The 15,161-nt window shown below is 50.4% G+C and overlaps 1 protein-coding gene across 6 annotated transcripts in view; it reads right to left on the bottom strand.

Moving 5' to 3' along the window:
- FOXP4 (forkhead box P4) overlaps positions 1–12,383 on the bottom strand; it is an 88,680-nt gene extending 76,297 nt beyond the window's left edge. For all 6 annotated transcript variants that reach the window (XM_065404198.1, XM_065404201.1, XM_065404199.1 and 3 more), the window contains exon 1: positions 12,192–12,383. In XM_065404198.1, coding sequence (XP_065260270.1) covers positions 12,192–12,383 — 192 coding nt within the window. The remainder of the gene's footprint in view (positions 1–12,191) is intronic.
- Between the last annotated feature and the right edge of the window lie 2,778 nt (positions 12,384–15,161).

Here is a 15,161-nt window from a genome sequence, read left to right as displayed (position 1 = left end):
CCCAGGAGAGACTAAAAATTGAACGGGCCTTAGAGACTGAGCTTCCACACAGACTCCAATGGGAATCAAACCTGTGCCTTTCGTCAGCCCATATGGCAAGTCGATTTGCTGAACAACCTTCTTGCCTAGCGGTTAGAGCAGCAGCCTGCCACTCAGGAAACCTGGGTTCCATTTCTATCCCTGGCCTGCTGGGTGACCCTGGGTAAGTCACTCCCTGCGCTGCACTTCATTGTGCCTCAGTTTCCCCCCAAGCTGTAAAACAGGGATAATGATGCTGACCACCTTTGTACAGCACTGAGAGCTAGAGATGAAAATTGCTATACAAGAGCTAGGCATTATTACTACTGCCGGGGAGAGCCGGGTCCCCACAGGACCAGTTAATGGAGAAACCCCAGAACTAACCAGCATGGAAACGCAAGAGAAGCGCCTCCAAGTCAGGACTGGATTAGCTGGGATGATCACTTAGAGGGGAGGCCAGGAATGGAAGGCAAGGCATTTTCAGTAGAGGCTCTCTCCTTAAGGAACTCCATTCTTCTTTGGGTTCTTCAGAACTTGATAGCCTTCAGGGCCCAGCATTAAGTATGTACGCAGGCAGTTAAATGAATTTCTGAATTGGGAGAGTTAAGACCATACCAGCCAGCTAAGGTAGCCACTGGGCTAACAGCAGTGCTTAAGCACTCAGATGCTATGGTGATAGATGCTGGTACACAGGGAACCCAGATGGATAGTACTTTGGATACTCCAAGAGGACAAGCCTATGTTTTCAGAAGTGACTCATGATCGGGGATGCCCAACTAGAGCATGGGGCATGATTTTCAGAGGGGTGGGTGCTCAGGCACTTGAAAAATCAGGTGCCTTGAAGGGGTCTCAAGCCGGGGTTCCAAAATCACTGGGTCACTTTGGAAAATCTTTGCAGAATAAAAGCATAAAAATATTAGGGCCAAGTCTTTTATTAAAAAAAAAAAAAAAAAAAAAAAAACCCACACAGCACATTTTTAATTAACAGTAGTCACCCAGACACTACAGCAGGAGAGGCCAAAAGACCACGTGCTCTTTACTGCACCAGGAGGGTGTGGATTTCCATACAGCATGGGGATGAAACAGTGGCTGAAACTAACCAAGGGAATTCCCACCTGGATGGGACAAAAGCTTTCAATGGGGCCTTAACCTCCAATGATAAAAAAAAAAAAACCACCACAGAAGTTATATTAACAGAGCACAGGGGTCGGGGGGAAAGAGGGGACTATAAAAATGATACTGTATCTCCCCCCCACCCCCATCTCCTTTTACCCCAAAAGAGCTTTTGGGGAATAAAAAGATTATAAATTATTTTTACACTACCCTTATAAAAATGACATCGTCACATTCCAGAATTAGAACTATTAAAATAAAACACACAGAGAGATATTTTTAGATGGATATTAACCGTAAATGATGCCATATTGAAAACCACTCCCCCACTCCACTTCCTCCATCCCCATTCTAATATAATCAGAACCAAATGGCTCCAAGAGATCAAAATTAATAAAATGACAGAATTCTTTACAAAACAGGAAAAATCTTTTTCAACTCTCTCTCGGCCCCAGCTGTTCTCCCCTTTGCCGCACACACCCTAACGCTTCTGGACTTCAATCCTCCTTGGCTAAAGGGGTTAAATCCATTTTCACTAACGGAGAACACAAGGAACAAGTCTGACCATTGCTCCCAACAATTCCCTTTCTCCCCGTGCTTGGAAAAAAAAAATTAAACATTTATGCTCAGTCATATATGAAATATAAATCAGGCAACCTAACAGAGAGATGAGTTTCACTTAAGTGCTCTAGTCTCATTTTTATCTTAAATACCCTAATAATAGCATATGACATAATACATTTGAAATGCGAGCACATGCTTTTATATCCACACCAGAGAGTCTCCCCACCACCACCTCCATCTCCTTTTCAATAAGAAAAACGGCTGATTTGGTTATAAGTTTGGTGTCTTGTTTTTGTTTAATACCTTAACATTTATTTTACATATGCCTGCAAAATAAATCGTATTTTTTTTAAAGCACAGAACAAATATTACAGCAGACGGATGGGATGGCTTTTCCAGATGGGCCCTTTCCAGATAATTGCAAGTTGGAAAGTGTGCTACCAGGAGGCCTCAGGCTGACAGGTTCAGCGACAAAGGGAGGAGCAGGAGGGAGTGCTGATTTTGGGGATGGAGGCAAGCATTGTGCAGTCTGAAGCTGGGTTTTCCAGAGCATAAGGAGAGTTAGGTGCTCACATCCCAGTGAAACTCATTAGGATTTAGGAGATTTCCAGGGACATCGGGCACCTGACTGCACTGAAAATCCAAGCCTTCAATCCGTACTGAAAGAGTTCATGGTCTCTAACCTCCCATATGGGTTCCTGCGCGAGTGAGCTGTAGTTGCTGGTTGGGAAGTTGATCTTCCAGGATGCGCTGCCAGCTGGTTTTGGGGTAGGGGGCTGCCTTTAAAAGTCATTTTTGAAAAACCCCATGGGTTAATTAAAAAGGCAAGTTTTCTGATGGTTTGTCCAAGACAAAACCCTCCCTCATTACTCACCCACCTCCCTCCTTATGCCCCACCTCCATTCCACCATCTCCTCTTCCCTGCTGAGATCTCCCCCTCCTCTGGTTTCCCATCCCAACACCTCTTAATCCTTCCCTGCCTCCTCCCACCTCCTCCTCCCTGTCTTGAACCTCCCTCCCCTTCTCTTTCCACCTACCCCCCTCTTCTCCCTTTCTGGCTCACTGCCTCCCCCCTTCTCACTCCCCTTCCCTTCCCCTCCCCCCTCTCCCAGCTGCCTGAAGTTGGAAGGTTCCCTTGTCTGGTGCAAGTCACTCACACAAAAGAAGTGCCTGCCCATGCCGAGCGACCCGCCAATGGCAGAGACGCCCTCCTTCCTCAAAGCCCCGCAACGAAGGGACTTCAAGGAGACCAAGTTTTCCCTAACTCCTCGAGGGCAACATCAGAGTACTGGCGCAACTTGGAGATGAGGGTTCTAGGCACCAGTCCCCCCTCCCCCGGGGGGGCATTGTCCCTCCTGAGCCCTGCGATGGGTGGGCAGCAATGGCCACAGACATCCCCGCCTGCCTCTTGGCCAAGTCCTGCTTTAGGCCCCACGTCTCAGAGGAGCTGGACTTGCCTGCCTGGGGCAAGCAGGCTGAAGCCACAGGGAGGCTCCCCTTTGGGGGGCTAGATACAATCGTGACCCCAGAGGTGCCTAAATACACTAGACATCATAGGGCCGAACAGCTCCATCGACTATCCTCAAGTGGTGCCTAAAGGCACATCTGGCCCCCTCCTCCTGGAGCGTCATTCCACTTACTCAAGTTTGATATCTCCTGTGGAATGGCGAAGGAGACCATAGGGAGGGGAAACGGGGAAGGCCCCCCAACAGTGGAGCCGGCCCCATTAGTCTCCAATTGTCCTAGAGAATCCCCCACTAAGCCAGAGCCAGAGCCCCAAAAAACTCCTGCACAGACAATTGCGACTGGACGCTGGCTCATTGAAGGGAGACACGAGACAGCGGGAGGCTGCATGAAATGTCACTCCATCCAGACCCAGCTGGGAAGCAGAAGTTTAAACACAGCCTGTGACATAGGAAGTAAACCTATTCCAAAGGCTGGGTCTGCGGCGGCTGCTTCTGGAGCTGAAATGAGCTTGCTGCCTGTTGGTCTGCATTCTCCACTAGTTACAGGGCAAGGTCAACTGGGTTAGGCAAGAGGAAGAGAGAAGAGCTAAACTTTATAGGAAGCAAGACACATGGAAAAACATAACATGGATCCCTTACATTCCACTAGCACCTTCTCTCCTGAGGGATTCAAAAAACCCACAATCTTTCCAGATACATTTTACATTAGATACACACACCAATCACCCATCACTGGAATGCAGCCACCTCTGGAGTGAGGGCTGGCAGCTCTTTGGACAGCTCACAACTGGTTTTGATAGGAAGATTATACCCTAACTGGCTCAAACTGCAGGGAGAGGTGAGGAAAATTGCAGGAGGCAGAATGGAGTGAACCAAGTTTGGAACAAGTCTGGCCAAAGCACTAGAGCCACTTTTGTGGAGAAAAATGCTACGATGATCACCTTTATGACTCATTCTGAAGACCAAGCCTGGCTTCCAGGCTCACACAGCACAGGGGGCTTAACCCCCATTTTAAGAGGGGATCTCTGGATCCAAGATTATCAGAAGACATTTGGGGTTCTTCACCTTTTAAGTGCTCAAGTGGAAATAACCTTCAAGGGGCCTGATTTCCAGAGGGTGGGTCCAGAACTTTCCGGAAGCCTGGTCAAATTTAAGGCACATCCATTTGGGCACCAAGGAGGAGAGACACTGAGACGTCCAGAATCACTAGTTCAAAATCTTGGCCAGAAGCCTGTCAGGTGTGGGAAGAGCTAGGGGCCAGCCCAGTCCCACCACAAGCCTGCGATCAGTATCAGCATTCAGAGAGGGACAGGAGCTCCCCCCGAGAGCCCATCCCTGGCAGAGATTCATAGAGCCAGCCACACAAGATTTAAGACGATAACACTGAGCATGAAGGAACGCGGGGGAGGCCAAACGAGTTGCTCGGGCTCAGACCAGACCCATCCTGCACCAGGCTTTTCAACCAGTTGGTGCCACCATTTCCCAGGCGGTCACCTAACCAAGTGCCTGGGATGAAAGCTGGAGTGGGCGTCTCGGCGCGGTTCTGCCGCCTGTGGCTCCTGCCCCTCGTGAAGCCAGCGGCAGTCAATGGGCAGCAGGGATGCAGTGCGGACCTGTTGCCGTGGTATCTGGCACATTCCCCCCCATCACTCATCCTGCTACGGGTGATTCTTCTCCACTCACCACCTTAGTCCCCAGTTTCCATCCCGACCTCTCCACCGGAGGACCATGGAAAGGGAGGAGTTCCACCAATCCTCCCAGCTTCCCCACCTGACTGGGCGTCTTGTTGGGTGGGGGCAGGGCGGGGACTAGCCCCCCGAGTTAAAAACTCATTAATGTGCAAAGACCCGGGTCCTTTTGAATCTTGTTACAGGATGTTAGCACGCTGGAGGTCTCTTGACGTTCCCACAGCAACCACTGTGGGAGTTCCCAGATGCTAGGCAACCCTCCCATGACCCCGGCTGGCCTTTCCCCTCCAGCGACCCCTGCCACAATGTAAGCGCGCGCTATTGAATCCCAGGATGCTTTTCAACTGGGCCCCACCATTGAAATCCAGGGATTTAACCCTAACGCCATCACCTCGCTTGGGGGATGGGGAGGGGAAAGATCCCTCCCCTCCCCTCCCCTCCACCCTGTTCAGATAGGGCCTGCGGAAGCAAGGCAGGAAGCTGTTTCTAACGCTCCAGTCTGAGAAGGCTGGGGGCTGTTGTCTAGGGGCCTGATTTCAATCCCCATTACCCCAGTGTAAATCCAGACGGCAATGGATTTACTCTGCGTTTACCAGCAGGGCTAACCAAGATCAGAACCCAGCCCTCGGACATCAACCCAGACTCCAAGGGCTAGATTTGGATCTTGGTTAGGCCTGTTAGGTTAACACAGATCTTACGCTGCTCAAGACACAGGACAGCACAACAGGTACTGAAACTGGCACGAGATTGGACAGCAAGAGACACCAGAGCAAAATGACATTCAGACTGTCTCTAAAACCATCGGCACCTGGGTTGCAGCTGCAGAGTATGTGCACATCCCCCACATGCATGCAAATTGGGCATCACTGCACACACTGTCCCTCTTAGCATGGCATGTGCCCATTTTGCACAACCAAGTGTGCGATCTACACTCACGTGGCTAGTGCGTTCAGCTCAAGCACCATCCATGTATAAAAAAAATAAGAACATCCACAGTTCATTTAGACCGTAAACAAGTACAGAAGGGCTGTGTTAATCCTCATGGGTCAGGGCATAAACCAACCACTAACTGCCTGAGGTCAGGATGAGAGGCTTTGCCTAGGGGCTGGTTATTCCGTAACCGTCAAGATGGGGTTTTCTTGTACCTTCCTCTGAAGCCGCTCAAGTTAGCCGCTGCCAGAGAAAAGGCACAAAACTAGATTGACCCCGGGTCTGACCCTGCCTGGCAAAACCTAGGTTTGAAAGAAACAAGAACATGGAATAGTGGTTACAGCATGGGGCTGGGGTGGGGTGGGGGGGGGGAAGGGGAAATCAGTCACAGTTAAAGCTCCACAGGAGAAATCACATCTTATGGCAGGGAAGCCAAGCCATCTGTCTTGACCTGCACACATTGGGAAGGTGGCGCTGTGGAATCAAGTTAGTTCAAGCCCAATGGGATGCCCAAGCTGGTGGGACACACTTATGATGTCACACTGGGCTGTTTGTGCAAGACAGTCTTGCACAGAGTGTGGTGCAAGGACTCTCGTGGGCTCCCAAATGGTTTTTGGCACCTTTTCAGGCCCCGAAAGGTGTGCCCATCGGGACATGGGGTTCACCCCACCAAGCGAAGGCCGGTGCTGGAAATAACTGGACAGGTGGGGTCTCTAGCAGGGCAAAGGATGGGAGCTGCCCCTTTTACATGAACGGCTGTTTCAGTTCTTTAGGGAGGCATTAAGGCTGAGGATCCTGTCCAGCTTGGGCAAGTCCAATCTGCTGGCATCTTACCCTGTCACGGCAGTTTCAATTGGAACAGCTCTTCTTCCCTTCCCCTCCTAAACCACAGCGTGACGTGGGCCAAGAGCTCTGGTGAGAATGGGGCAATCACCTCCTGAGTGGGATCCCTCTGTAGCCCTTTGGGATGCATCTGCAGTCTGCAAAGGGTTAAGAGTCCCGAGAACGACAGACTAGTTTCCTAGCACAAAACTCCGGCAGGTAGCTCTCAAGATCTCCCCCGGCCTGGCCCAACCCCCTTTCCTGCACTCGAATTCGGCAACCCCTCCTGGGACCAAGCGCCGGCTGCAGGTCGTGCAGCCACCTCACTCCTTTCATCTCTGTTTAAACAAGCTCTTCAGCTCTGCCCGTTGCGTGGAAACAGACACTCCGTCTTGTTCAAAAATGACGTGCGCGCTCTCTCCAGCGCTGTTTGTTTCAGTCTAAACTCCTGTCAGATGCCTGACTTCTGACTCTCTCTGTTTATCTCTCCCTCCTTCTGTCACCTCATTACTCCACAGCCCAGCTCACGTTTCCCGGCCTTGTTTACTCTGAGCTCAGGAGACGGGCACTTGCTCAGCGCGGGAAGAGAACGCGCTATATACTGGTGGCAACCGGAATCAACGCAATGAAAAGCTCATGCCGGGGCCTGGTCCAAAATCCAGACCCACAGGCAGCCCAATTCTGGGGTTTGAACCCGCCTTGGCAGAAGAGGAACTTCTGCACAGGATCCTCCCTGTGACCTCTCTCACCCCCCACGATCAGTTGGAAAGCCACATGCCTTCTGGAGAGACAAAGGGGTACAATCTTGTGGTGTGAGCATGGCACCAGAAGCCAGGAATTCCCCACTTCTAGTCCCAGTTCTGACTTCTCTTCCTGCCTTGGGCAAGTCATTTCACCTCTGTAAAATGGGGCAACCCCTTCTCTCCCTCCCAGGGGTTTATTTAAGCCAGGCTTGCAAAACTAAGTGTTAATAAGGAACACACATTGTGTTAGGATGGAGACAATTTTGTGGGAACTCCCCAAGCATTTAAACCCTAGATGATTGTATGTTCGCAACCCCCCTTCGGGGATGGCATCAGTCCAATGATTTCCTCCCCAGAGACCTCAATGGCCCATAAACGATTTTTCTAAACTCTCCATGGAATTTGCATCGTTTAAAAAAACAAAACCGAGACATTTCAGGAACTGCAGCACAAACAGGGACATGGGAGCCAGCAGACAGGAACAGCCCAGTGGTCCAGTATCCTGCTTTCTACAGGGGTAAATACCAGATGCGTCTGAGGAAAGTAGAAAACCTTCATAAAGCACCTAATTGTGCAAAACTCTATATATGGGGACATTTACTCCTGACCCCAGCTGGTGTTCAGCTTGTTCCCTGAAGCACAAAGATTGATGGGCCTTAGGAATGTCTATTCAAGCTACTGTCACTGCAGATGTCATTCATGTTTGGAAGCTCACCAAGTAAAACCTTGTGCCAGAGAGTTCCACATGCAGCGTCAAAATATCATCATCCCACACTCCCTTGTTCCTGGATTATATGATAAGGAGGGCAGAGCGGGGGGGGGGGGGGAAATAGTTTGTGACTCCAAGCACATCTCCTATTGCCTCATCGCTCCCGACTAGCGACCCAGATGGGCGGTGGTGCCCGCAGGGCTGGGGCAGCTGGGATACGAACACCATTGGAATGTCAAGATGAAGAGAATTTGCTAAGGCCAAGAAACCGCGGCATCAGGGACGGGATTTAGGCTGACGAGGGCTAACGGGATGGGTAAATTCTCCGCCTCAGCCCACCAGCCAGTTCTAAAGGAGCACTTTGTAATGCATTCAGTGATTCAGTGACCAGACGACCACAACGGCTGGAAAAGATTCGAAGAGAATTTTAAAATCCACATCCCCAAATTGCCTCTCCGCTACAGGGGGTTGCGCTTGTGCTTCCCACCACTGTGTCTGACGAACATCTGAATTACCCTCCATTAGCACAGCTTCACTACGGGGTGTCTTGATTATGGCATTCTTGATCTGGGGGTCGAGACCACCCCACCCAGCCCACGTTGCTAGGCAGAAGGTGTACCTGGGATGGGAAAGGGGGCCCAGGTATGGAAAAGGTTAAGAATCACCCATGTAGATACACTGACCTTGTCAGAGACCATGTCTGGTCTCATGGATCGCAGGTTCTGTTCCCAGCTCTGGAAGGGGAGGACTGCCTAATGCTGAGAGCAAGGATTGGCTACCATGACTGCTGGCTTCCATTCCCCAACTCTGAGAGGCAAGGGCAGGCTAGTGACTAGAGAACAGGATTGGGGCTCCTTGCCACTGACTCACACAACCTTGGTCCAGTCACTTGCCCTCTCTCCCCTACCCCATACATGAAACAGGGATACCACCAGCACTTCCCTGCCTCCAGGGGTGCGGTGCTGCGACCCTTGCATTCACTAACCTTTCTGACATGCCTTATGAGCCTCTGGTGCTAACACACGGCTCTCTCTGCCTGACCCCCAGCAGCCTGCATGCAGCACCCGGGGACGTGTGAAGGGAAGGGAGTGACCCGGTGCACGTGAGGGGACGAGTGAGCATTCGGGGGGGGTCAGACAGCAGGAGCGATAGGAATGCCAGGCACTAATGGGAATCAACTGCCTTTACCCATTCCCCAGCGGCCTGTGCCAAAAGCCACCGGGGCCCTGGCAAAGTCACTTGTGCTTTCCAAGCACACAGCCCGCCATCCCCTTTGCCTTGTCCCAGCTGCGAATGAACAAGCGTCTCCTATTTACCATGGTTAGGCGAGTCTGAAGCACACGCTGCCACTAAGTGAATTTCAGTGCCCTCTCCGCAGGGCACTGCGAAGGCAACCGCACCCCCCTTCCCTGTCGGGGAGGGGAGAGGACGAGCAGCATCTCGTTCGGCGGGGTGACTCGGAGAAGCATTACACGCATGATTACCCTTCAGATCAGGGGAACAGTGGCTTAACTGCGTGAGAAACGGCTGTTATTCAGGTAATGGATTTACAGCGCTCGCTACTAAAGTATCAGACACAGCAATTTTTTACAGCTTTCACGCTGGAATTTATGGCTCAGGGAGGCGATCTCCACACGAGGCTGGGATCATTGCCTTATTTAGTATCCGAGGAGGAAAATTTATGTTTTCTCCGAAGTTTGTTTTGAAAAGGTAACCTGCAGGCATGCACGCACCCCCCACCCCCAGCCTAAACTACACATGCGGCCCCCCGCCCCAGCTGCACTCAAGCACAGTGAGCGAGAGTTGTGTGCGCACACACACACACACACACACACACTCAAACTACACAAGCATAGCTGCATGTATGCACACATACTTGGTGGGCATGTGCATAGCTCCCCCAACTTACATGTGTGTGCATACATGCAGAGATCAAGCTATATGTGCACCAATGCACCCCTGCACCCAGAACTCAGCACGTGCCAAAGGGCCTACGTGCACGAGCACAGAGATGCACACAGAAATACACGCATGCACACACAGGTTGAGACGTATGCACACATGAGCTGACTGGCACACTGAGCCCAAGACATGCACACAAATGTATTTGCAGGAAGGCATCTGTACAAAGACAGGCATGCTCAGACACAGATTCACACAGGCAGGCGTACGCACACTCACCAGCGCACCCCTCCTTACAGGGCTGTGATCCCCAAAGCATGGAAGAGAAGGAGCAGAACTCGGTAATCTCCGAGAGTAAAGAGGAAGAGCCCATGGAGCAGAGAGAGAAGCAGCTACCTACTTTATGCCCAGCAGGTTTTTGCAATCATTTTGAACTCACAGCCCTTTCCCTCCCCTGACGTCCCAACACCACGCATTCAGCTTTTGACACCGTCTTACATTCATTCCATATGAAAGGATCCCAGAGCCACACGGACTATAACAACACAGGGGTCACTCTGCCAGCACTGAAATGCAGCCATCCCTGTAGCAGAGCACATCACCCATTCCAACAGTGCACTGGAACACTAAAGAACAGTCAGAAGTGCAGATCGACATCTCCAGCTGAAACTGCAGGAGAACTGAGGGAGGTGGGGTGGAACTGGCCATGCTGGAATTTGGCCTGAACATCAGAGCTAACATCCCAAACCTAAGGTGACGAGTGTGCCAAGGGGATCTTTAAGGGCCAGAAGGCGAGGTCCTTGGTCTGAACTCCCCATCGATGAGATAGCACCTCCAGCAGCATTGGCGCCCTTGGAGAGTCATGCTCTTGGCTGAAAGTGAGTGACAAGATTGGCCCAGAGCAAGGCATGCACATTGAGGTGAGGTGGGGTTTGCTGGACGGCAGAAGCTCACTGAAGTATTGAGAGCAGCAGCCCTGCCCTGCCTGCCTCCTCTTTCGTGGGGTGCCTAGGTCAGGCAGAGCAGATGCAACTATCGTGTTCTCCCATATACCACTGCAGACAGTACTTGAGAGGGACCTGATTGAGAGCACCCTCGTATGAAAGACCGTACTCAAAGAATAGTTACCAATGGTTCACTCTCCAACTGGGAGGAACCAAGTGGGGTCCCACAGGGTCAGTCCTGGGCCCTAGTCAATATTTTCATTATTGACTTGAATAATGGAACGGGGAGCATGTAACAAAATCTGCCAATGCTACCAAGCTAGGAGGGGTTGCAAGCACTTTGGAGGAGAGGATTCGAATTCAAAACAACCTTGACAAATTGGAGAACTTGTCTGAAAAATCAACAAGACGAAGTTCAACAAAAGCTAAGTGCAAAGTACTTCACTTAGGGGGAAAAAAAATCAAATGCACAACTACACAATGGGGAGTAACTGGCTAGGCGGTAGTTCTTGTGAAAAGGATCTGGGGCTGAGAGTGGATCCTAATTGAAATGAGTCAACAATGTGATGCAGTTGCAAAACAGACTAATATCATTCTGGGGTCTATTAACAGGATAGTCGTATGTAAGACATGGGAGGTAATTGACCTGCTCTACTCTGCAATGGTGAGACCTCAGCTGGAGTCCTGTGTCCCATTCTGGGTGCCAAAATTTAGGGAAGATGTGGACAAATTGGAGACTCAAGAGGAGAACAACAAAGAGGAGAAAAGGTTTAGAAAACCTGGCCTCTGAGGAAAGGTTAAAGAAAACGGGGCACGTTTAGTGTTGAGAAAAAACAACTGAGGGGGAACCCGATAACAGTCTTCAAATATGTTAAGGGCTGTTACAAAGAGGACTGATCAATCACTCTCTATGTCCATTGAAGGGTCAGGCAAGTAGTATTTGGCTTAATCTGCAGAAAGGGAGATGAAGTTAAACTTTTTCCTGATATTTAACCTGTAAGGCTAGCTAAGCTCTGGAATAAGCTTCCAAGGGAGGTTGTGGACTTCCCATCATTGGAAGTTTGGACAAACACAGGTCAGGGATGGTCCAGCTTCAGCACAGGGGACTGGACTTGATGACTGCCCGAGGTCCCTTCCAACCCGACATTTCTATAATTTCCAGTGCAGCTCTCCAGATGTCCTGAAAGCCCAAAGACTGCGGGGATGCAAGAAAAAAAAAAAAAAAAAAACAGGACGTAGGGAAGACAGAGTAAGAGAGAGAAAGGGAGGAGAAGAAAGAGGCTCTTTCCTACCTGCTGCTGCTGAAAATGCAGGAGTTCCACCGGGCTCATTTCCCCATTGGTTTCCCCGCCGCCTCCTTCCCTTCCTCCTCCTCCACCGCCGCCACCGCCTCCTCCTCCGTCTGTCTGGTTGGTGAGGCTGCTGACCCCGTTCTGGCTGGAGGGAGTGGAGCGTATTGTCTCCGAGGCAGATTCAACCATCATGACTTGCTCGCAGGACCTGAGTGAGCAATGAGAAGCAGCAGCGTCCCTGAGCACAGCGTTATTGGAGGTGTTGGATGGAGCTACCGCTGGGCTATGAGGGCCCGTGGGGAGAGCAGCCCCCCGCTGCATGTCGTCTGTACTTGCTACCCTGGCCTCACTAGGGCAGGGTTCCCTCTTCCCTCCTTGCATCTGCCCTTTCTACAGCCCCCAGTATCGGCACATGAGGCAGCTGGTTAGCAGGAGCTGTAGGACCATTTCCCTTGAGCAATGAACTCAAGCAAGGCAGGGCCACGCACTATTTCCTCCTCCAACACCCAACCATCCTGCCTGCCAAGATCCACCTGGGGCATCGTCTCACCATGACACACCTCCACCTGCTCATGTCTTCCCCACCCCACCAGGGCTCTCCACACCCAGCTCCACCTCCACTCCCGCCCCTGACTTGCAGGAGTGCCCTTCCTTTCCTCCTCTGAACCCTCCCTAAAGCCCACTCTCCCCCCCCCCCCCCATGAATCCTCTCTCCAGATGCCCGGCTGGTGGGTCGTGCTACATGCTCAGGGTCTAACTGATCACCAGATCTGGGACTGGGAAGGTCAGACTAGCAGGGACCTTGGGGCGTTTTTGCCTTCTTCTGCGGCATGGGGAGTGGCTCACCTGCTGGGATCACCTAATCATTCCCTTCCATTGCAGGGGCCTGGGGCATTGGTGGCACCCTGGCCTCTCCTGTGCTCGGACAGTGGCATGAAGTCTAGGTGCCTGAGGACTGAAATGCATTAGTCTAACTAGAGTCTTTGGGATCAACAGGGGCTATGTGGGTGAAATCTGATGACCCGTGATACACAGCAGGTCAGACTAGGTAATCTGGTGGCCCCTTCTGGTCTTCAGCGCCATGAAATTATGAATCCTTCCTACCCCTGCCTCTCCTTCAGCTGACCCATTGTCCTGTGCTTTCTCTCACCTGCATTAAGACCTGAACTCTGTGAGGCTGTACTTTAACCTGCGAGGCTGTCTACATACAGAGATGCACTGCTTCAATTATAGCTGTGATTTTAAGCTGCTGATTGAATTAAGCTGGTCCAAGAGGCCGTGTGCACGAACCTCTTCTGTTGATTTCAGAGTGGTTTATTTCACTTAAGTTCTAGTGGAGCAGAAATCAGTTTAATCTAAACCAAAATAAAGCCACCCTTAAACTGAAATCCATGTGGCTACAGAGGGGTCTGTGGATAGATTTGCACACAGGCAGCCCCAACCGTTTGTGAATGATCTTGTACATTTCCAGCACCATGAGCAGACTCTCTGTGTAGTTATTGTATTACAAACAGCAGGGCTGGTCAAAACAGAGAATTTCTGTCTGGCGGGAAATTCCAAGATTTTGACATTAAACATATTTCATCCTGAACTGGGACAAAAAGTAGAAATCTTGGATTTTTTTGCAAAAAAACCCAACGAAATAGTCCAAAGAATTTTGTTTTTCATAAAGGTCAAAAGATTGCATTTTGACTTGATCATTTCAAATATCACATAAAAGAGATGAAGCGGGACATTTTGATATTTTCGTGTTGAAAATGTTGACAAAAATCAATATAGTCCAGCAAAATGTTTCAATTCTCTCAAATGAGCATTTTTCAATGGCAAAAAATGTTGCACTGGAAATATTTTCAACCAGCTCTACTAACCAGAGAGATGCCTCCAGCTGCAGACACAAAGCGGAGCGTGTTAAGAACAAACCATGCACAACTGAGCGCCAAGCCAACAAGGGATGTAGGATTCAAATCTGAGGCGCAGCAGTTCTTCAAAGAGATGCATCAGCCACCAGAAGGTGACCCGCCCCTCAGACTTCTCATCACCCCTCGCCCTTCACTATCACACATGCAGCAGTGGGTTTTTGGGTGTTTTTCTTTAAGTCTCAGCTCCTGGAGTCAGTTGAATTACAGGAGAATCCCAGATTTTTATTTATTTATTTATTTTGTAAGTAGTAAAATTTCTAACCCTCACAGCTGTGGAAAAAGGCTCGAGAGCATGACCCGAGTGCCCCCTAAAAGCTCAAAAACTTCCAAGGCGAATAGAGAGAACCCCAAACTTATTCTTTTTTTTATGATTTCATGATTTTTGGGTCCCGTTGCATGATTTTTGCAGGCTGGGGGGCTGCAGGGCTGACTCGCTGCTCACCTCATCAGACTGGCTCCATACAGCTTCCCTTTCCCACACTCCTGGCCCTTCCCATTTGCCCCCTCCCCTAACAATTCATGGGTAAATGCTCAGGAATGGGAAGGGGAGTCAAAATGGTTTCTTTCTTAGGGGCCATTACGCAGGGAGAACCTACCCATGAATCTTTCACTCCACAGGGGCAGGGAAGCTGGCGTGTGTCATCCTGGAGGGGCTGCAGAATAGATCTATGAGAAATATCCATAGTAGATGGAGCTGCGTATCTCCTCTAACTGAAAACCAGCCCCTCCACATGCCCCACTCACACCCAGCAAGATGCTAAAGGCTTGGAGAAACTAAAAATATCCCAGCCCATAATTTCCTCAGTTCCAGCAATGGGTTTTAATCACCACCATAGGAGGTGCAACCTCCCCACCCCCCCAGCTTTGTTTCACTGCCAAGGGAAGCAAACCACACCAGCACCATGCAAAGCAGAACATGCTCCTGTCCACTGTGGATGGCAAAGGGTAGGGGGTTGAGGACTCCAGGCTAACCCCAATGAAATGAGACACATCAGAACCGGCTCATGGAATGATCTCAAAAGATAATGGTCAACAGGGAACTGTCACTGAA

This window comes from Emys orbicularis, chromosome 4 (genome assembly GCF_028017835.1).
Source record: "Emys orbicularis isolate rEmyOrb1 chromosome 4, rEmyOrb1.hap1, whole genome shotgun sequence".
In the NCBI taxonomy this organism is placed as follows: Eukaryota; Metazoa; Chordata; order Testudines; family Emydidae; genus Emys; species Emys orbicularis.
The sequence above is the reverse complement of the archived record's forward strand: the minus strand, read 5'-3'. Positions and strand labels throughout refer to the sequence as shown.